Here is a 23,665-nt window from a genome sequence, read left to right as displayed (position 1 = left end):
GAAGCTGAAGCTGCAGCTCCTAACTTTCGTTGTCGGTTTATAAATACCAAACACAGTGCTATCTTTTAATCTAATCCCAAGCACATTGGATTAATTCACAGAGGACCAGAAGTGCTGAAAGTGTAACAGACATGGCTGCTTCGCTGTTCACGAGAGTCAAATACAAGCAATGCCCCTGCATAGATCACACAGACCAAATTAAAATGCCTACTGTGGAAGAAAATTGAATCAAGGCAATGGTTTAATAATTTTGATCACAGGTAGTATGTGCATTTAATCTTCAACCTAATTTATTTTCCCTACTCTCCTCCCTCTTCCTCTCCAAAAAGCAGAAACAAGATGACAAGTTTTTTGGGGAAGAAAATATCGCAGGTGATGTTTAAAGCTGTTTTGCTTGCTATCCTTGCAAATATGCAAATAAATTATGTAAAGATGTGGTGAAGAAAATAATTCAGTTATGAAAAGTTGAAATCTAAAGATGAAACGAACATCAGATTTACAGCTGGGACATTATCCAGAGGATTCTAGACTTCTATTTGTAACTAAGATTGAGAAAAATTGAGCATCCAACCTCATTCTGTAGGTTTTAAATATGGGAATATTTCTGAAGTGAAGAAAAAAAATGCCTATAAAAGCCTGGTTTTAGATGATGAATTCAATGCAATGGTTAGAACAAGTAGGATTTTTAGGATCCAAACGATGTTCTATGTAAGAAGCAAAGCAAAACTAAACATAATGAGGCTAAGCTGTTACAGCTACAGTCACATAAAGGTATTTGATAATTCATGAACATAATTAATATAAAATAGGAGAGATAAAACCATTAATAACAGAGATGTGAGACACAATGCTGTGCATAGCTTAAGTCAGTCTTGTAGTCTGAGATCCAGTTTAATTCTTTAAATCTTACTTGGTCACCATAGTACTATTTTATTCAGGAGGTTCTTTATCTGATGATGTTAGAGAATCAGGCCAGAATCTTTCAACCAACCAACACCTTTCCTGTCCATGGCACTTCAGCTATTCAGTAAACAGCATACAATTTTAATAAAGAAATGTTGCATTCATAGATCATGGCATTCTCTGAGTCTGTATGCTTGTTCCTTAAGTTCTACACCGTTCAGCCACTGAATAACAATGTTACCATTTTAACATTTGTAAAATAATTGTGAATGAATGACTCAGTGTCAGAATTTCATTATTACAGATTATGAAGAAATACAAACTCAGTGCTTGACCAGTTGGAAAAGATATAGAGGATTCAGCAGATATATAAGATTCAGCACACTTATATGTTAACTCAACTTTCTATGTCTATTCTATTGAAACATGTCAGTGTTGCAGCATCACAGCTACAAAATGAGATACTTTTTAATGATGCATGCCTCTGGGTGCTGTACAGGTGATGTCAGCTATTAAGCCCAACTGCAAAATTTTTACCACTCCAATGTAATTTGAAGGATATGCAAGCTAAGTTTAAATAAAACAGTTGGACCACATAAGCCTGACATTTTCCTATAGCAAAAGGATTTGGCACACAAATCAGAAGGTGATTGTTTGAAAATATTACTACTGCCAAAGTGGAATTGGGCAACCCTAAAGTGAGTCATCATCTCAACGGTAATTTCTATTTTGGAAATGTCTAGGTAGACTAATTTAAAATCTATATGCCTTTTTTTTAAAAAAATAAAATTAACGAATCCATAAAATGTTTATTCCATAGAAGTGAACAGCAGATAACTTAATGGCTGCCTGGCAATTTAAATATGGCAGCTGTCACACAAGTGCTGAGAATACACATTCTAGACATTAGAAATCTATTTCAGCTCATTATAATGAAGTTCTAGAAACACAGAGCTTATTTGTAGTGCTTTAGAAGTCTCAATATATAAAATTAAATCTCAACACACACAAAGCAGAGTAAATCTGGAGCTTCTGCATTATCATGGGGTAGTGAAAGCTTAATGTAGACAGCATTTACCTAATTTTCACAATAGTCTATACAGTAGTCTATGTTATCTTCTATAACTTGTGAAAAAAAGTAATCTAGAAGTCAGAGTAAGTATACAAGGCTAATGCACTCATGTCAAGCATATAAAGAAGTGAGGATACAAGATACTACTTGGTTATTTTCCTGTACTGTTTGACATTGAAAACAGGAAAATCAGAGGGAAAAAAAGAACAGTTTTCTTCTTTACAGAGTAAAAACCTTAATACATAGACCAAAGCTTCAGCTTCAAAGTCACCATAAAATGGGAATTGGGAGATAAAGGCAACGAGCTGTAAAAGTGGAACTTTCAAAGTTTGCTTTACAACAGATGTACCATGCACACATTCCACTGGTAACAAAAAGAAGAGCTGAAAATCAGTCAGAAATTCAGTTCAACAAAAAAAAATCATAAAGCATACATTGCGATAATGTAAATTAGGGAGGATGTTTTCAATGCAGTTTCACTATATGTAAAAATTGCCCACCACTATATGTAAATATTGCCCATTGCAATTTTTCTAATTTCCCTCAGTATCAACTTCCAGGTAATTCGTTACACTGTACTTAAATAAAAAAAAAAAAAGTATGTGAAATACGTCCAGGTGCAAACTTCCCTTTTACTCAGGGATTTTTCCCAATTTTATCAAGCTAAGCAATGTACACAAGGTCACATATAAAGTCCCCATCAGATCTGGGAGTAGGGCTAGCTATGTTTTTTATGCAGACTCATCAAAACCTGCTTGAAAATTGCTCATATAGCAGTTTAAATACAACAACAAAAAAATATCAAGATCAGTTAAGTGCACTTTCAAAGAAAAGTAAACAGAATAACAACAACGAAAAAGAGTTATCTGTATGTTAATCTATAATCCATAATCCCTAATTTGTAAGAAAAACATACCTGGAATGAGAAGAGATTTCACTTAGGTCTCCCATACTCCCTTCAGCTGTATGACTGGTAGAAATAGCAGAGGCATAGCTATGAACAGCATAGATTTTAGCTGGATCATCATCTGGCCCAGGAGTTTCAGAAGACTCAGCCCACTGCTCGGTACGACAATGTACTCCAGACCTGTTGCCAGCAAGGTGCAAAGGGGCCAGAAGAGGAGCAGGCATGCAGGGAGCTGTATCAATTCCACTGTCAGTAGAAGCTCCCTTTATATATGTTAATCCAAGCAGCTCAGGATCCATCAGATCTCCAGAACCAAAGTGTTTTTCATCACTGTTGCTGGACGTGTTACTGGATAGAGTGTTGCTGCTTGAGTGGCTTGAACAGCTTTTGTCTCCAATCTTAACAACAAGAAAACAAATAAAAAAAGACCCCCCTCAAGTTAAATAGTAAAATATTTATTTTCATATAAATTACTGAATTTGCGCCATTCAAAGACCATTTTGTTATTTTTTACAGTATGCTATAATATAACTGCAAAGTATGAAAAGAGCTAATTATACCACCAGTTTCTATGAAATGAATTGCACAGCTGGCTAGGCACATTAAAGGTTGATGTCACCACAAATAAAAAGGCTCTAGTTCCATCTTCTATGGCAAATCTTAAGATCACACTTGAATTTTCTGATTATAAGACCTGCTTAACATCCATAAAATTGCATTTCTGAACAGTTAAAATAAGCATTTGTTAAAGCTAGCAGCATCGGTAATTATTTGTTTAAACAAGTTCTACTGCAAATCTGAAAAACACCAAAGGCTGAATTATCGTTGGCTTTTTCTCAGTGTGGGTGAAATATGCAGCTTATTGGATCAAATCCAATTGGATGTGTGGCTAGTCAAATTGAAGCCAATTGTGATGTATGTGTACCAGATGAAAGCAACTTAAGTCACAGGGCCCTGAGCTAAGCATGGCTATTGAAGTGGAATAATTATGTCAGGCATTTATGTCAATAAAGTTGGGGTGTTGTGTTGGTTTTTTAAAAGAGATTTTATAGAGAGTTGGATTAAGTTATCTGTGTGACAGAGTAGCCAGAATAAGGGCAGATGGACTTCTATTACGGCAGATGGACTTCTATTGGGTAGAATATAAGTGGAAGGGTGACTAACTTTTTTACGAGTTCCCTCTCCTAGCAGATGTATATTAAACATAGCTGTTGCTCATATATTAAAGCAGTTAAACAAGGCAGCCTTTCCAGAAATTATAATTCTATTCCATATGAAAATTAAAAGACCTCAAAATTTGAGAAAATTATTTTAGGAAAAAAGCAGGGGGCTACATTTGCGTTCATTCTATCTGTTACCTTAAAAACAATGCAACAATTGATAGAAATACAATGGGCAGATTTTCCAAGGAAAGGGATTTGGAGAAAGGTGTCTGGAGAAAAGGTATGTCACTTGTTACTGTAAATGTAAAATGGAACCACATGGGAAAGAAACGAGGGAGCTCAACAGCTCAGTTCCACGCCTCAGAAGGCGTATTGTATGTATGAACCTTCCAAAAAGTTTCCTGTACCTTGCTGAACATACATGCTTAGACACCTTCCTGACCCTGCAAGCAGCAGTGAATCTAGGCACCAGCAGTTGATACAGACATCTTGACCTGCTCAAAGTTCACTATGGCCATAGCTTAGGATCATTTTATGCATTCCCTTGTGCCAAGAGGAATCATTGTATGAAAGCGCGGCATGGCCCTTATTGTTACATGTTGTTAAAGGCTGTGTCATAGAGCAATATTAAAATAAACCCCAAGAACAAACAAACAAAAAAATACCCCCACAACACACACTCAAACTCCACACACACACAGAGTCCATGCCAGCAGGAACATATTTATTCCAGGAGAACAAAGAGAATTTGAAAATAGCTAGTGAAATTCCTCCCACCCTTCATCCCCCAAGTTAAAACCGATAGAAAGACCTTTTTTTCCTAATCGTTAAATATTTTACAGAGTTCTTGTATGTTTGCTGTAGCCCTCAGTGTGAATTTCACTGGCTGGCAGAGACTCATTGAGCTGAACAAAAAGGGGATGTAAAGAGAACATTACAAGGTCCTTTACAAGGTGATGACCTTTTTTTTTTTTCCCCACCATCTAACAACAAAATAGCCCAGTTTTATTAGTATTGTATTTATAATAATGCTGGTTCTTTGTACAATATAGTTCTTTTGCACCTGCACTACACATATGCATATGGAGGCAAACACAAACATAAGCCCATTATGAAATTTTCTGTTCAGATCCCCACCACCCTAAAAGCCTGAGAGTTGCCACTAGCATTAAACTTTAATCCAAGTTAAGCAAACTAATCATTTAACTTTGGTAGCGGTGCTCTGTTTAATACTGATTGCTACATATACTGATTCTAGCCTCCTGTCAGCTTTGGCTTAAGGTAAAAGGAAGTATTTTTGTTTTCACGTGCATAATTCTACAGCATGATTCTGTTTATGACAGCACTTTTTTCAAGAAGTATCAAGCTAGATTCTCTTAAGGTATCAATGTACATAAGATGAGAAACTGGCCTCCTACTCTTACAATGTAAGTCTACAAATAGTGTACAGGTTCATGCTCCGTATAGCAGTTTTTTCCACATAACAAACATAAAAAAAATAGAAAAAAGACTGTGCATATCATCAGTGTACATTCCATCACTAAGTCATTGAGGATTTTGCCATTACTGAAGACTAGCCACTAAACTAGATGGACTAGAAATCTGTTCGGCATGCCTAACATACAAACTACATTTTTATACTGCTTATTGATAATTAAACTACATGGGTATTTTACACAACACGACAATAATTTCTTTTTTTTTTTTTTAATTAATATGAAATACTTCTCAAATTAAGCAAGCCAGTATAAATGAAGTTGTAAATACATAGCTGAGTGTAGACCGTACTAGTTTTATCTCCTCAATACAGACCCAAGCCCTCTTGGAGTTCTTAGTTTATAAACATAGATTAAGCACATTCAATTCACCCCACATCAAATATACTCTTTGCCTCCCAAAAGGCACAGTGGTCTTCATGAATTATTAAAACGTATTTTTAAGGTGTATTTTTTAAGTCCAGCTGAGGTATTTTGCGGGTTTTTTGTGTGGGCTTTTTTGGTGGTTTTTTTTTTGAGTTTTGAATGACATTCAAGTAAAAGACTTACATGTGAAAGTTTGTTTGGTGACTCCTTGCCACTGCCTTCTTTCTGTAAAGCCCGGTCTTTGTAGGAGCTCAGAACTTTGGTCGACGGTGCGTGCCACTTGGTTTCTGCCATAAATAATTATGGTTTAATTTCAGAATGCTAAAAAGATGAGTATATCATACAAAGATAAAAGGCACATGACTTAGTAATCAGGATTCCAAAGACTGTACACTCTTTGGGATCAGAAACATATATCTTTGCAGAATTTCCTCAGATCTAGTTTTTCAATGCTAATTAAATGAGGTTCAACCTGCTTTTCATCATTCATGAGGCTTTCTGAAGTTCAGAAGTAGTTTGTTCCAAGTATTACCTAAATATCCCACGATATTCTGTTAGACTGTAACAGTCCCCACTTTCACTGTCCTATTACATGCTCATTGTGTATCAAACCTCTGCATCAGAAGGTGGCTGCACTTCAGGCACTGTATTGCAAAGAACATTTATTTTTAAGATACAGTGGGTTTTATTACCAGAATGTCTGTTTCCTTCCAAAGCTTCCTCTCGTTCTCTGCCTCCTTCACACTCCAGTGAGCCTGAACCTTGGTGGTGTTCATGGAGCAAAGGGGACTGGCACCTTTTAATGTAAGCAGAAAATTAAGCTGTTTGTTTTTTTTTTTAATTTTCCTAGAAAACTAGTTACATGATGAACAACAACACCTTTTACTCTTCAAAGCAAGTATTTTGTAACTGCTTTGTTTAAACAACCATCACACACACACACACCACCCAAGCAAGTAACATGTAGTAACATTTAACATAGTAACATTTCCAAACACTGTAAGGAAATATTCACATGCAATTTTTCCAACAGCTCATTGTTATATCTTAAGCATGAACAAGGCCAACAAGACATTAAACTTTTAGAAGAAATGCATTATTTGGGCTATATATCCAGAGGTTTTTGCAATGGAGAACTACGGTAATGTATGCTTAACCGCTTTATGAACTAAGCCCCACAGAAACTCTGTAGTGTTGCCAGTTTTCACACCCAGAACACGTAAGCTAGTACCAGATCCATTGCTTTGTATTACGTTGCAAAAGTCACATTATTTCACAAAGCAACACTCTAAACCCAAGGTTGCTATTAGAAATAACTGTGCCGGAAAAGTGATGCACAAGCCAAGATGCATTTTCATGTGTTTACTGTTAAAAAAAATCATTATAGTTTTATCTCAATTATTAGCACCTATTTAGCTGCCAGAGATTTCACTGAGTATTCTGAAATTCCTTGAGGAGCCTCCAGGACATTGCATATATATATTTATGCTGTATGGGATAGCTTATCCACAATCAATCACGCCAAAGCAATATTAAGCTTACAGACATGGAGTCAAGCTGATGTTTTCAATGTACACATTTTTTCTGAAAAGTAGCTTCTGAAAGCCGCGTGTCAAGTCTGGAATGTTTTTGTGTTACGCCGTGTAGATACTGCCATAGCTAACATTATAAAACAGGAGTGTTTTCGGCAGCTATATTTATACAACAAAGTGATAAATTTAAAGTAATTTAGAACAGATGTCTCACATAATGTTCTTATAACACATACAGTATATTGGGGTAGTCTTCTATACACAGATAGCTAACTTCTGAAACTTCAGCACCAAGGGATTAACATGGGTGTAAAAGCACCATCTACATACTGCAACTGCCTTTCAGGGAGAAGAGACCTCTTTTGGAGGAGAAATGCTAGGGAATGGATGCCACTGGAACAAGCACAGTAGGAAATAAAATCTTTGAAGACCATAGAGATAACTGTTTGATCAAATACCCTTCCACTGAAGCCAAAGGAGAAGGTATTTTATCCCAGTTCTGAGTTACTAGCTGATTTCTGGCCTAGGGAGAGCAAACCTAACAACTGGTTTTTTTTACCTGAATTGTAAAATAACAACTTAGTCCTAAAGAGTTAAAGCAGTATGGCTTTAAAATTCTGTTGGCATACATGACACATTAAAGATTCGTAAACCAATACGTCTTAAAATATACTATCAGAATTTGCAAATAATACAGACATAGAACATCCATATAAATTTTGCTTTAGAAAGAAGATGCACGGGAGCTATACCAAGATATTTAAAAAAAAAAAAAAAATTACCAATACCCGTCATATCCTACTTGCTGCCTCCATTGGCTGCTCCCACTTGGTCCTGGGTCACTGGAGGAGGACTGGTTGCTTGGAGAACTTCTGTAATGTTGACTAGAGTCATTAACAGTGCCCTGAGTTATTTGTGAGGTGTCAGTTCTGAAGTAGGCTGCACTTCTTTCATGAAATACATGCATTTTTACAAATAACGCAGATGCAATATGAACAGGCAATCATATTAATTTGGGGAATTTACAGTTTTATCTTAGTTTCACAAAACTTAAACAAGTATTTTTAAAGTATATTATTTATTTCATCATTAATAAAATATTTCCAACAGAATATAGGGAAAAGGCAAAAAAAGACTAAGTGCCAAATCCTACTTTCCTTACATCTAGCTTTACTTCTGAACATGTGGGATTACTTAGGAGTCACAGCAGCTGGATTAGGTCTCTAAATTTACATATGGGATGCTCTCACAATGGATCAGAAATGATTGCTAGTTGCTTTGCATGTATTCCAAGTTTCAACAGAGTAATTCAGAAGAGGTGATACCAATACCTTTTTGATTTTATGAATACTTTGACATAGAAGAGCAATAAGAAAACATTTTCATGAATAATATTGTTTTGTATTTATTATTTAAACTTTTGAGCCTCATGTTTTAACAATGTCTCTAATTACACTTCTTAGATTTCCAGAGTTGAAATGCAACAGCCAAATTTGGGTTTGATCCCCCTCTTATCCTTCACTTTTGTGCATATCAATCCATAGCTACATTTTCTACAGTGACACTACCTTGAAATCTCTGTATCTCCCTTCTTTTTTTCTTTTTCTTTCTTTTTTTTTTTTTTTTTTTTTTTTTTAAAGGCTATATGTAGAAATGAATAAATGTACTCAGGGACAGGTGCAAAGAGGTAGTTTTGTATTTATGCACAACACTTTCCCAAGGACATGACATTCAATAAGCAGCTTCACTGTTCAGCTTGAAAGTTTTAAAGGTATTAGCTATTATATTTTGCCTAACAGCCAAACACATATACAAGAAGTAGATCATGTAGTGCCTAATTTTTCACCTTGTCTCTCTCTGATAAGTATAGACAGGACTGAGCCTCTTTCAATCAAGTGGAATAGTCTATAGGCCACAGTTGAACCTATTTGCATGTTCTTGCTTCTCACCACTAAGAACTTTGCATTTCTTGCACAGCTTAAGTGAACCAGCATTAAGGCATAGGTAAGTTATAATCCCATGTGTTTCCAGCCTCCAGAATGATGTTTAGGATATTATCCTCAAAACTGGGACATTGGTTTGTACTATTCCAGGCTGAAGCATGTCTAGATCCCAAGCCTCCTACTTGCTGGACAAGTGCCTAGCCATCTAAAACCACAGAAATTCAGTGAGTGAACGCCTCACACAGTTCCTTTACAGAAGAGCTGTAGCTGCCTGCTCTCAGGAATGGCTTTCAGACTCCAGGTGGAAGGACACACTCACCTATGACACTCAAAGACTAAAGTACATGGAGTCTTCTTGGTACGAAAAAACAGAAAAGTGAGTCTGACTGAAGTTTCACTCTTAAGGCACTCTCTATGAGCAGCTGTCACAGAACTAGGCATTTTTTAAAAACAGGAGCAGAGCTCAACCATATCCTTGTATTTCTTAGTAACTAATTAGAGGAAACTCCTTGATCAACTCAAAAACATTTGGCTTGCCTTCTCAAAGCACTTAACTCTCCTCAGCAACTGTGCTAGGAGCATAGATGTTCAGCTCCCAGTTTTTAATTTCACTCCAGGGACTGGGCACCTAACTGTGACCTACACGTCACAGCAGTTAAACTGTTGCTGCTTGAGTTTTTACTGTATCTAGCCCATAGTTCTGTTGCTTCTTCCTCTTTCTATCTCTAAAACCAACCACTTTATCACTGACTTCACTGTTAGCTCATTTTCAGATCAGTTGCTATATCTTCCCTGTTTTACTAACCTGCTTCTCCCTGCCTGCACTCTTCAATTTGTCTAAACTGATAGTGGGTCTCTGACCCTCTAAAATCTCTACATCATTTTCCCAACCCAAGCATGTATTTTCACCTTTGCAAGACCACTTACAAGGACTAATCAACCTTACTTCAAACTCTTCTGTTTTAAGCTCATCTCTGCCAAGCCACCAGCTATGCCTCTTCCTTCCCATGTAGAAAGCCTGTGCCAATTAGGCAGTGTTTTTTTCACATTTCAAGACCCACATGTCACAGTTCATCTTTTTCCTCTCTTAATTATTTATACTCTGTACCATGTCTTCCCCAGAATAGCACTTCCACATTGCACTTGTTTTATTTAAGTGATACAGGAATTTCTTCATGACAAGAGGTAGCCTCTGTCTTAGCATTTTTTCACATGCTTCACCGAGTGTTAGGAGAAGCACTATTTATGTTTGTGAAATACTATGGAAATTAATAGCATGTCAGAAAACTTTCATTTTTTCTCTGTATAGGCATACAGTATGCTCCATGAATTCTGAAGTATTTCTAGACATTTGATACATTGTGTCCTTATGCTAGATGTTACTGAGAATTTCAGTAACAAGACGTTAGGAAAAGCATAAGTCCTATAATGCTACATACACGCATACAGAAATCCAGTATCCTTCTTTCAGGGGGTGAGGAGAGGGGAGGGAAGGGAGAAGAATACCAGTGATTGTCATAACTGGGAGTCTGCCTTCCCCAGGCCATGATATAGACATATTATCAAAGATATACTACTATTACCCATATATAAAATGTCACTAATTATTTTCTACTAAATAAGACAGATGGTACAGCAATAGCAGTACTTCATGATTTCAGCCAGAAGTTTTAAAAGCTATTTAAGACTAATATTTTAGATTTTAATACCTAAATCAGGTATTTTCAAAATGCAGGACTTTTTTTCCTTGGAAATTAGAACTATATCACCCCATGGAAAAAGGGCATAAGCAGAAATAATAGCAAACAATAAAGGACTGAGAGTTGTGCTCAAGACATACGGTTTTCCTAAATAATTTGAAGGTCAAATATATTTTTAAAAAATTAACTTTAAAAATATTTTTTTATCTTCTGAAGAATTATGATTAAATTAGAACAGAGCTAATATTTAAGGATACTGTCCCATCATTTAAGAGGTGTTACATATTCAAATCACAAGCTCTGCTTTGTTTAATTAAAAGCAAAGCAAAGCATAAGGACTGGTAATGAGTTACAGAACCCTTTGAAACTATGCCAATAGCTTGGTAATGAGATTAAATAATTCATTTTTAAAGGGATGAGCTCATTTTATTTACATTCATTTTTTGTTTAAATAGGCTCCCAAAAGGTGGGGCACAGGACATTGTTTAGATCAAAAAGTCACAAGGCACTTTCCCACTTTGTTGACTTGAGACTAAAGGGAAAGGTCAGCTGTCCTCAGGAGCAGGATCCTCAGCACAGTCCACTTCCATCAGAAATAACCAAAGGCACTGGTTTCAAGCAGAAGGAACCGGACTCAGTGAATGCTCCTTAATACAACCTCGCAATTAAAACTGCTGTCAAACCCCACCAAAATCAGGTTTAAAAAATAAGTGTAACAAAGTTCTAGAAAGCAGAGATAGCTAAAGCGAGGCACAATAGGCAGATGACAGGCATTAAACAGAGAGTCTATTACCTTGCACCATCTGGCAGTTTTCTATCAAAGGAAGTGCTGCGAGGAATGGCTGTCTGAGCCTGCTGGAGAAGCTGCTGGCACTGCAGTCTGTCAGATGTTCCTAGGATTGGAGAGGCACGAGAGAGAGGCTGCCCAGCGGGAGTCGGCACCCGATGCCAAGTGGTATTCCTTCTGAAAGGGGTTTTATACTCACATGGGGTGCCTTCACTGTCAAGTTTGTATTCCACCATGGGTATACGACAAAGTTCTGAACAACCCCTGCGGGACAAATAAAAATGCTGATCAGTCTCACTGGAGGGAACAGGAAAAGAAATCTTGCACTCTGCAGTCAGAAGCACGCTTTCCCTCTGGGTGCTCAAAGGTGTTCACATAGCATTGTACAACCCTTGGAACGCTGCAAAAATACCGTGCCAACCAGGTAGGCAACATTTCAAAGTAAAAGATTTGCTCTTGTGTGTTCAAAGGTTTTTGACCTCTCTCCTTGCCCTTCAAAAAGGAGAAAATATTAAGCTTTTCTAAATTAAACCTGCCGCTTGAATTTTACATAATAAAACCTAGCAGAAACAAAGTATTCAGAAGTCCGAAAACATCAATTTCTTTTGTAACAGCTTTTGTTTGTTTAGATTTCATAAAAATGTTCATTGTTTTGCAGCAAACTAAACATTTTTCAGTGGTGCTGCGAACTTCCCTTTAGCCTCCTGCCTTGTCCCCACCAAATGATAGAACATATACACTGCGATGCAAGTGATTAAATAGCAGCTAAGCATTTTTCTCTTTGTTATCAAAGTGTACTTTCTAATGTCTCTCTTCCTGGGGGTCTCTATGCCTGGAAGAGAAATGGGGAGGTGGAAGGAAGAGACAAATCAGAAAGAGTCTGGCTTACAACCTCTGCTTGAAGCTTACAGTGTGGCTAAAGCACTCCCAGAAAGCGTAAACTCAGGTAAAAGTAGCAACAGTGTTCCCCAAAAGAACAGTGTGCCTGCAGGATACTTGCTGTAGACTCAGGCTAGACTTGAATTAGGGGTTGCTGCTTCTGCAATTAGTTAATAGAAACTTCACACCCACTTTAAGCCAGCACTGTTTATCAGCACAGATATTTTACATTCTTAAAGACCATTGCCATTACTTGTCTGATAAGCAGTGCATACTGAATTGACATCTATATGATATCTATATATGCCAATTAAAATTACTACATCGACATCTATAAAGAAAACACCCTAAATAATCCTAATGCAATGTATTAAGTAAGAAATAGTGAAAATTTGCTTCTCTGTCTCAACTACTCTGCTCTGTCCCTTGAGCTGAGCCTTGATTGAGCTTTGCTTTTGCTGAAAACTCAACATTCACCATTTCCAACTAAATTAAAATCACCTAGAGGAAGTGTAATGCATGTGTATAAAGTGTTTACAGTCTTAATCCCGAAAATGTTTTGGCACAAATGAATTAACACAAATATGCAGTACAAATAAATTGTATAGATTCTCATATGTTAAATTACTGCACCCCAAAGCTTCTGAACCAAATCCTGAAAGAATATTTTCAATGTCAGTGTTGTGGTCAGCAGATAATTAAAAAAAAATAAAAAATATATATATTATGAAAATGCAAACTATGTTATTTGAGGTTGTGGAAGAGAAGACAGGTGCGCAACAGTAGCAGTTACATGCTAGATACTCTGTACGTGCCCAGTCTGATCCAGCCAAATGCTACAGGCTGCTAAGTTCTGTGGTACTAAATAGGCAAACTGTTTATCCTGCAGCATTAAATCTCAGTCCCTGCTGGCACTCAAACTCATGAAATAGGTAAATTAAAACCCATAAAATATAGTAGATAAAGCACTGAGAGTGGAGATTAGTAGCCAATGTAGGGTAGAAGACACCGTAATGAAGACAAGCTGAAGAGCGATCACTAGAATGCTCCAAAACAGAACTCAGAATTCCTGTTTTTTCAAGGTTATTCTTTCATTAGAAATATCACTATTCAACGCACCAGTAAAATATCACATGTGTAAACTCTGCTGACAAATCATAGCTCAACATGCTGGAAGCATTTGAGAATTTCACAATACTGATTTTCTGGTTTCAGCCTCCCTATGGAGGCAAGACCACCCCAGTACTCTCCTCCCACAAACACAGAATGAAGCTACAGAGAAACCAATGTTACAAAATTGTCAATTAGTTTCAGAAGGTCAATTTGATATAAATATAGCCTTCCCCTACCCTGAAAATATGCAACAGTTATTTAGGCCACTGCTTCAAACTACTTCAGTTCATGTAACTATTTTTTAAAATTGTTTCATACTTCTGAAAATCACAAAACACATGTTGGGCTCTTGGAAGGATGAACACCATGGACAGGCCAGGTTAAGCAAATTGCATAGAATTGTGCAAATATTTCTACTGTTGAAATATACATAGAATACATTTCTCAAGTGCAATATTCAACTGCTTATATCCCAAGACCATGCTTCTCTTCGTAAAGTTCCCTGCCTCATTCACCGCCTGCAACAAATAAGTCCAAGGCGTAAGCGACCACAGCCTCCAGCAACGCAACCTTGATTCATTCCCAGAGCAAGTTACGAGAATGTAGAAAGGTCTTAAAGGAAAAAAATAACCTAAGATTGATTATTTAATTAAAGACCTTCAGAAAGCTTTCTGTACAAACCAAACACAACAAACAATGCACAGATGACATAGCAAGGTTAATATTACTTCAGTGCACTGCATAATTTTTCCTGTGGCCATATATACACAGTTTTCCATTATTTGGCTAGGAAGTTGAGCAATTATGTAGGCTACAATTTCAAGCATCCTTCTGCCGATTTCTTAGTATTGTTTCACCCCCTTCTTCATTCCTACAGACCGTAAGTGTTAGAAACAAACTAACCCCTCCCCAACTTTAAGATACCGATTTCACAGCTTGTCTTGGTAATCGAGGAAGTTATAGCACATAATTGCCATTGTAGCCCTTACTAGATACCGCCCATAAAGTACTTTAAGTTTTACAATAATAGCCATGGGTTTTGAAGGCAAAGGCTATCATTACTACTATTTAGTTTGACACAGCTTGCTACCCAAATAACTAAAGCATGATCTAGAAATAGCATACAACAAGCTTTCTCAAAAAGAACAAGAATTTAAAATCTTGTAAAATTTTGTGTTTCTTTACATTATGAAAATTTATTCCTCTGACAAATGAAAAAAAATATTCAGGACACTGTTCCTGAAAAAAAAGCCTTACAAAACAGCCCTATTTCAAATCACTATAAAAATCTAACAATGTTACTTTAAAATCAAAATGGGGCCCCAACATGACTGTTGAAACTGCCCCCCCCAAAATTTTCATGGTTAAAATGAAAAGCCATACTTTATATGGCTTGCTTTGTTACACAGACTTTATAATTTTAATTTGAAAGTGCCAAACCAATCAGTTCAACATTTATGTGAAAAATTATGCATCGTTGCTTCCCAAGCACTGCCTAAAGAACAGATACTGCAGTATACTGAGATACGTAGTCATCATTGCAGATACTTCCTATATCAGAAACAAAGAGAATCGATCTACTTCATGCTTGCAATCCAATAAGGATCCCCACCCCCAGCCCCCTGCCATGGATCAAACTGCAAGTCATCTTGCATGAAAAAAACCCACAAAATTAAATGCAGTTTCCTATTAAATATTTAATTTGACCATTATCTATTTATAATATTATTACTGATTCCACTGGATGAAGCATATATATTGGCACTGGTGTTGAACGATAGCTTTTAATTAATTTTAAAAATATTTTAGGTTTTGAAAAAATTCACTTTAAAGAATATATAAAGACCAATCTGTATTTTATGGTGTTAAAATATATTTAAAATTATGTTAAACAAGTATAGGAAAACAAGTATCTTTTGCAATTACATTCAATATAACATTTTGAAAAATAGGCTCCTGTTATTTATCAAGCAAGTGTGGCCAAGTCTTAACCACACATCAGAAATGATAGCACTTCCTGCTCTTCACTGTAGTTTGGTATTAATTAAATCAATCCTTCAACATAAAGCACAGACTTCTACTAATATCTTTGGTTCAAGAGCCATATTGCCCTATAAAAATTTGGTTAATAAAACCTACGCTGCAATTACACAGAGCATGACTCTACGCCACAGCTAGCAGGTCATGACTGCACATTAAAATTTAAGAGTCCACTATAAAACCCTGCAATATTAAAATGTTACTGCAAGAAGCATTATGCTCTGAAACAATTATCAAACAGTCCATTAAATTTTTCAAAGTATGTTAACCAAACCTTTCAATATTAATTGCAGATTCATATAAAGGTTCTGGAAAAGGCTCTGTGAAGGGCCTACATTAGCCAAGGATGCTGTTAGAAAAGGTAAATATTAATCTCCACGGGTAAGTTAGAAGCTTTCATATACTATGATCAGCAGTTCCCCACCTTGATAACTACACAAAATCCTTCTTTTCTATTATATTCTACCACTATCAGCTACTGGGTATGACTTTGGTATTTGGACCCCAACTTTCTACAGATTTCATGCATCATGAATGATCTGTTAGGGTAGTAACAAAACTAGAATACCTGGTTACAATTTAGGTTTCGTTTAATGTATCACAGATCTGAACCACTAAGGGGGATGTAGGGGTAGAGAAGTAATCATTGGTGTTCACCAGTTATATTACAATATCATTACATAAATTATCCCTTACTATCACCATCTCAATTCAAAACATTTAATCTTGCTCAATAAGGAGTCTTTATCTGCATCTAACAGTACAATACATAATTGCATTCTTCTAACCCAAACTTTGCGTTTTGAAAGTAATCACTTGATTACAGTGCATGTTTGTTCTTACACTACAGCAGTTCCCACAAAGTGTCACAAGAGACCGAGGACTCATCAAGCAATCCACTAAGCCCACATACTAAAACATTGAATAATTTCACATAATTGTAGGGACTTAACTGAAAAGCAGACTTTAGTAGCTCAGTTTTACTTAGGCTCACCACGTAGATAAATAAGGCATACATACATTTTCCCTTTTCTGACGCTTTGAAGTGCCTCCTGGCAGTAACCCCTGGACTCCATTGACTCCCTACATCAACTACAGCACAAGTCCAAAACATTGGATAAGATTCAAATGGTCTAAGAGACCTTTGGTCAAAAAGTGAAGACAAAAATTCCAAGTTCTGACATCTCACAAACCTATTAGCGGTATTCATACTGTATCGAAAAGGAAAGATACAATTTGAAAAACAGGAAATCAGTTTTACTTTAAAATAATTTCATACCACAATACACACATGTGATTGCTTACGAAAATCTCAGGTAAGGCTGCTGCCCACTTTATCACTCCTGGTTTAAGGTGCGTGGTAACTCTCTGGCATTCTCTTCATAGAGTTGAAGAGTTAAAGCTGACAATCCCTCCTTCATGAAGATACACTCATTGTCCTGGTCTTTATTACTATTCGGTTTTAAACAGAATCTTTGTGTTGGTGAACTGACAAGCAATTTAGAAGCTTCCTAAGAGCCTCCATGCCTGCACTGTTGTATGAAAAAGGCAAGACAAATACAAACAGCACGTTGGATGAAAGGAGCTAGTCAGGAAATAACAGAGGAGAAAAAACCCAAATACAGCCAAGGTTGTCTGGCTTACTCATATGATCAGTAAGGTAGTAACAACCCCTGCAGCCTCTGCTGATGGGAACTAGGACACAAGCGGAGCAAGTCACATTTCCAAATCCCAGAGAACAGGAAAACAGCTACATCAGAACACAACAGCTATGGGGAATAAAGGCTTGAGAAGCTACTGGCGAGAAGGAAGAATCACTGGGAAAACCAGATGAGTAAGAAAGTTTTTTGTGACATTAAAGAGAAAACCCTTAAAAATTCACCATAAAATTGTAAGACGAAGAACAGCTGGAAAGCCAATGGCAGGGATCCAACTTAAGAAATGGAAATGATGAGTAACAGGGAGGACAAACAAAGCAGAGGGAACAGTACCAAATGGAGATCCAAGCCTTTGAGCTCTGAAAGGACCAAGTTCAGAATGAATCCCGATTTTGAAGTAGTCTTTAAGATACCAGAGAGGTAAGATTAGGACTAAGACCACTCATGAGGAGATAAAGGAAAACACAAATGATCCTTACCGAAGATCAAGTAGAGTATGTTCCCCAGAGAGAGGTTACGCAGCCTCCATCCCTGGAGTTTTTGAATCCCTGACTGGATAAAGCCCTGAACAGCCTGGCTTGATCTCATAGCTGACTCTGTTTTGAGCAGGAGGTTGAACCAGATAATCCCTCCACTCTCTTCCAACCTGAATTATCCCAAGATTCCATGAACCCAAAACATTTCCAACAAGGTAAAGATCAAATCACTTGCAATTTCTGTAGAGATACTGCACATTCCAACCCGGACATAACAAAAATGGATCTAAAGCATGTTTTATATAATAGCAGGTATATATCCCCCAAGTTATTTATAATTAAAAACTTCTCTGCTGACCCAGAATTGAGTAGGAAATAATATTAAGCTTCAAAATGCCAAAAACGTGGTTCTCTTGAGTTTTTTCAGTAAGAAAAAAAGAAGTCTGGATTTACATCTCTCTGTAGAGACAATCAGAGCTTTGCCTGGCATTCCTGTTTGTTTGGTTTGTTTTTTTTTTTTCTGCTTGACTGTATCAACTGTACACATAATAAGCTTTAGCAATTATAACTAACTCCTGCTATCAGTTCATTCACAACTAAATATAAGAAAAACTCAGAGACTTTTTACTTGGATGAGACATATGATAAGCATCAGAGATTTTTTTCAACTTTGTACCTTCTTAGTTCATTATTCTTTTGTTGAGACAGTTTCTGAGTGGAGACTGTATGCTACATATGCTGCCTAGGTTTTCCTTTGTTTGGACACAAATCAAAATAGAAAAAGATGCTTGTATGATAAATTTTCAGCTTCCCAAGGATTAGATTAACGCTGCATAGTTAGCCTTACTCTATTAAATACAATGAATTTAAGGAAAGATGTTAAAATGCAAATTGTATATACTGACAAAGGCCAAGTTTACACATCCATTTCCTTGAAAACTCTATTGGGAAGAAACAAACTCAAAAGAATTTATAAAAAGTGACAGAAAACATTTTATTTTTTTTTTAAACAATAAAAAAGTCTTTTTCTTTTATGCAGGAAAACCATGATGACTTGGTTAGTTAGAGAAGAGACAAAGCACATGGTGCATGACATATTAAAGCTGGGGAAGAGGGCAGCCCATACCTTATGCCTAAACTCTGTTGTTTGCTGGTGCCGCCACCCTTCCAAAGGCAGGAGTGGCAAAGACTTCACAGTGAGGGGGAGAGCCAAAAGGTCTCATTCTGAATTTGACCTTCTGTTACAACTTGCGCTTAAAAATGTAACAGCCTGGGTTAAAGTCTCTGGTGCTAATCAGAGTTCTGACACAGTTCGTTTTTGCCAAGAGTCTCCATCAGGGTAAGTCACAGCGCATATGCCTCATTCCCTGTATCTAATAAAAGTTATAAGAAGTACAGTAATTCTGACAGTAAATTCAGCAATTTCTACCATTTATTTTTTTTGGGGTACAGAGGATTAACTTTTGCAATTGATAAACACTTCCAATTAATAGTATTGTATTTTTTAAGTACTAGTTCTTTCAGTTACCTCTAAAAAACATCATCATCTAGAGTTTTCAGGTATTTGCAGCCTTGTTAGGTTATTAGCAGGGGTAGTAATTAAAAGCTGTAGTACACCCACATTCTAATTTTATGACCAAAAGTTCAGTTTCAGGTTTTTCTGCTTTAAACTCCCTCAAGTGTTGTTAGGCTGGCAGCATTCTGCCAGCAATTCAGACCTGACTTCTTTTAAGCTCAGATGGCTTAATTAAAAAAAATTAAAAAAAAATTAAATAACCTGAAGGCCCTATGAACTATCCCATCACCTTATGGCAAACATCCTTGAGAGAAGATTTGAATTCCTCCACACAATAAAACCTTCTGCTTCCTAAAAATATTTTGCCAATCTTTCTATACACTGCTGGCTATCCGTTACTTAAAAAAAGCTGTAGAAACAAAATCGCCCAATAAGATCACAATCATTTAAAAAGAACGAGCATCAGGACTGGAAAATACAGAAAGTCATTACACCTATATTATTTGCAAGAAAGAGTTGCAAAGTCCAAAAAAAGTGAAAAACCTCAAAAGAAATGCAGCAGCAATTAATAATAGCCCACAGGCAGTTTCAATCATAGTTACTAAAATACTTCAATTTTCAAAATTACACACAACATCAGGAAAAAAGTCTGTTACTTGTTCAGACCAACAGGTGGAAACTACCGCTGTTACATCTCTTACAGTGGTTGTACTTAAGCTTCTCTTTATCGTCCATCCCTGGACGTTTTCCTTAAAGTTTTATTAATTTTCTAAACTTTCTAGAAATTGTTTTTAAGCAGTTCTTAATTTTCTTTTTATATATAATGCTAGTTGAAATAAGACAGACACCTAAGTTTCAACATAGTTAGTAAGCAAAATTCTAGCATAATCTACAGTTTAAAATGGATTTAGAAGTACTTGAATTCCTTGATTGGATTTGACTGATTAAGGATATAGTGTCCTTGAGCATTACTGTGACACCAGTGAAAGCAAATTAGAATGAACATCATTATTCTCCTGTTAAAATGTGTATAAATCTAGCTACTGCACTGCAGTACTAGGTAATACTGACAACAGAAGAACTAATCAACAATTCTGAAGGGAAAGACCTAGCATAGAAATAAGTACGACACAAGGATACTTACTGATATCTGAATACAATGACCAGCATGTTTGTCCTAATACTGCTTTGTAATTTAAAGAATTTATGTTTTAAATAGCAATTTCTTCTTTCTGTCTAAATATCAACCTGGTGCCATGCAAATAATTATGATTTCTCAATTTGTGCATGATTATTTAATTGCTGGAGCAAACTGAAAACAGCAGGAGCTTTGTCTCAAGTTCATTAATTTTACAGAATAGTAAATGAAAGGCCTTATTCTGTGATTGCTTTTGCATATACTGCTATCAAGACTATAGGTAGAATGATCTACATTTAGTAATGAAACACATTTATTGAGCGGAATTTTCCTCTATAATTTCCTAATCACTCTGTAACATTCCTTCGTAAACACCTTCAACATTCCAAATAATTTCTTTTCATGGCAAACTAAATTAATACAAGACAGTTTGCAGCAAAAAATAAATTCATTGTTAATAGTTCCTTGCTAATATACTCAGTGTACGTACACTTCCACTTTGTTGGTTTCTTTTAAAATATAAAGGGCTGATGGACTGAGGATGATTTGTGGGTAAGCTAACAGGAAAAAAAAAAAATCAAGTTAAGAACTAGATTAAAGATCTCCACTTTGGCTGATATTTTTCCAAGGACTGGGACTGCTTTGGAAACACCCCTTCACACTTAAAACTCATTTTCATTTGAAGGGTATAATTCCCAAGAGATTCCATTGCACTCACATCCAGTCTGTAAACTCACTTCAGAATTTGATCCCAGCAAGGAACCAGTGCTAATAAGCAGCCTAAAGAGGAAGTCCTCATTGCTTCATATTCCTAAAACCCAGCAGAGCGCTAAGCAGAAACTACTCTTTCAAGCAGTGGAAATCAGCTGATTATCTCAGTAAATGAAAGACAGGCATTAATAAAATGAAACAAAGGGATTTTTCATGAAACAATGAATTATTATTTTTACTCCAGTTTTATTTATATTCTTGTAAATGTATGTGAATTCTTAATGCAATTTATTCTTGCAGAAACAAAGATGAATGTATTTTTATATTTACACACTGTGGACAAAAACTTAGTGGCTGAACTTGAAACCCCAGATTATGGCATTTAAAGTAAAAAAATTTTATAAACTACCAATATCTACCCTGAGAAATAAGGCTAAAATACAGAGAAAAAACCCCAACTACCAGAAGATCATATGTTCTGTAGGATCAGTCAAACTTTCAAGGCATTCATTTCAACCTCCAAATCTACTGTTCTACATACGTCAGATAGTCTGAAGTATCATTTTTTAGAATAAAATCTCTAAAACCAGCTGTGAATGAAAGCAGTAATTACTGGAGCACACATGTGAAGCTATCTCCTGCTTTTGAACCATCATTCTTCTAGACGTGCAGTGTGTGGATCAAGGATTGATAAGACTCACAGCTTTGAAGGAAATATCCATATGTCTGTTTTGAGTGTTATTTGATAATTATTAGAGCTACTTGACAGTAAAAAAATATTCTCCTAATGAGCTGGCACACTTTCCTTAACTTGCTCACAGACACATGTTGGAAATCACTCAGAGGCCTGATTCTACCCTATATAGCCACACATGGATTCTCCAAGAACAGTGACGTTTCTTGTCAAATGAAGGTGAAATGGATTCTAGTTCTCCAGATACTCCTGTTTTACATCCAACACTACTGCCTGTAAATTTCTGGATAAACCTGACACCAGAGTACAAGAAAGACATGAAAATATTGGAGCAAGTCCAGCAAAGGGCTACAAAGATGACTAAGGGATCAGATCATCTGAAACACAAGAAGAGGCTGAGAGTGCTGGGATTGCTCACCCTGGGAAAGACAAGGCCCAAGAGGGACCTTATCAATGTGCATAAATACCTGATGGGGAGAAAAGACAACAGAGTAAGACTCTTCAGAGTTGTATCCAGTGGAGATACAGGAGGCAAGATGCACAAATTGAAATACAGGAAATTCCATTTAAGTATGTGGCAGTGTTAGGTTTACAGCTGGACTTGATCTTAAGGTTTCTTCCAACATAAATGAATCTGTGATTCTATGATTCTGTAAGTAAAAATATTTGTTACTGTAAGGATGATCGAACGCTGCAACTGAAGTTGTGGAGCCCGTCCTTGGAGATATTCAAAACCCAGTGAGCATGCCTCTGAGCAGTTTGCTCTAGCTGACCTTGCTTTGAGCAATGGGGTTGGACTCAACAATCTTCAGAGGTCCTGTCCAGCCTCAGCTATTCTGTTTCTGTGATTGTGCAAGATAAGACATTGCAGATGGCTAAACCAAGCAACTGCGTAGGAGAGGAGGAGATGGATTTACGCAAGCTTTAACTAGTAACACCTGTGATAGACTATCTTCTTTCTCCAAACCTCTGGTAATTTATGCCTTTCTGCCTTCTCCTCATTCCCCCACTCATTAATATACTTTACAAATAATGTCACAGGTCATGTTTGTCAACTGAAACTCTCCATATTGTCACCCAATACCTGTATTGCTTTCTGTCTGCTCTGTTTAGATTATAAACACTAATAAAAGGCAAGTTCAAAACTCTCTGAATATCAGATCACTTTAAAGTTGGGCAATCACAATTACTAACTGTATTTTGGGAATATAAAGGTGAAAATAAGGAACTTTCTGTTTGAGTGAGAAGTTGATATTTGAGAAAAAAGAGGCATTAATGAAGATTTCTTTTTTATATTAGAGAGATGAGGCTGGAAAGAACTTAAACATAAATGCTTTGGCGTTTTTTGTATTTTAGAATAGAAACATAGTTTTTAAAAAAATCATTTTCCTTACTAATTAGACACACAGTTTTTTAAATGCAAAAATTTTATAAACAAGAACAGCTTTTGCAGATTTTTCCCAGTTTGGTGTCACTCAGTTAAAACTCCTCCTACACATAGACTGAGTGCCATGCATCACACTGACTTGAGATTTTAACATTTACTTCTAAAAATGCATCAAAGAAGATAT

General features: G+C 36.4%; 1 protein-coding gene across 7 annotated transcripts in view; it reads right to left on the bottom strand.

Moving 5' to 3' along the window:
• SIPA1L2 (signal induced proliferation associated 1 like 2) overlaps positions 1-23,665 on the bottom strand; it is a 151,112-nt gene that overhangs the window by 26,170 nt on the left and 101,277 nt on the right. For 4 of the 7 annotated variants that reach the window (XM_040598689.1, XM_040598692.1, XM_040598697.1 and 1 more), the window contains 5 exons: positions 11,876-12,133; positions 8,222-8,311; positions 6,600-6,703; positions 6,091-6,194; positions 2,892-3,280 (listed from right to left, as the gene is read on the bottom strand). In XM_040598689.1, the coding sequence (XP_040454623.1) occupies positions 2,892-3,280; positions 6,091-6,194; positions 6,600-6,703; positions 8,222-8,311; positions 11,876-12,133 (945 nt within the window). The remainder of the gene's footprint in view (positions 1-2,891; positions 3,281-6,090; positions 6,195-6,599; positions 6,704-8,221; positions 8,312-11,875; positions 12,134-23,665) is intronic. The other 3 variants (XM_040598691.1, XM_040598694.1, XM_040598695.1) reach the window with 1 other exon arrangement.

Source organism: Falco naumanni, chromosome 6 (assembly GCF_017639655.2).
Source record: "Falco naumanni isolate bFalNau1 chromosome 6, bFalNau1.pat, whole genome shotgun sequence".
Classification (NCBI taxonomy): Eukaryota; Metazoa; Chordata; class Aves; order Falconiformes; family Falconidae; genus Falco; species Falco naumanni.
This window is presented reverse-complemented; position numbering and strand designations above follow the sequence as displayed.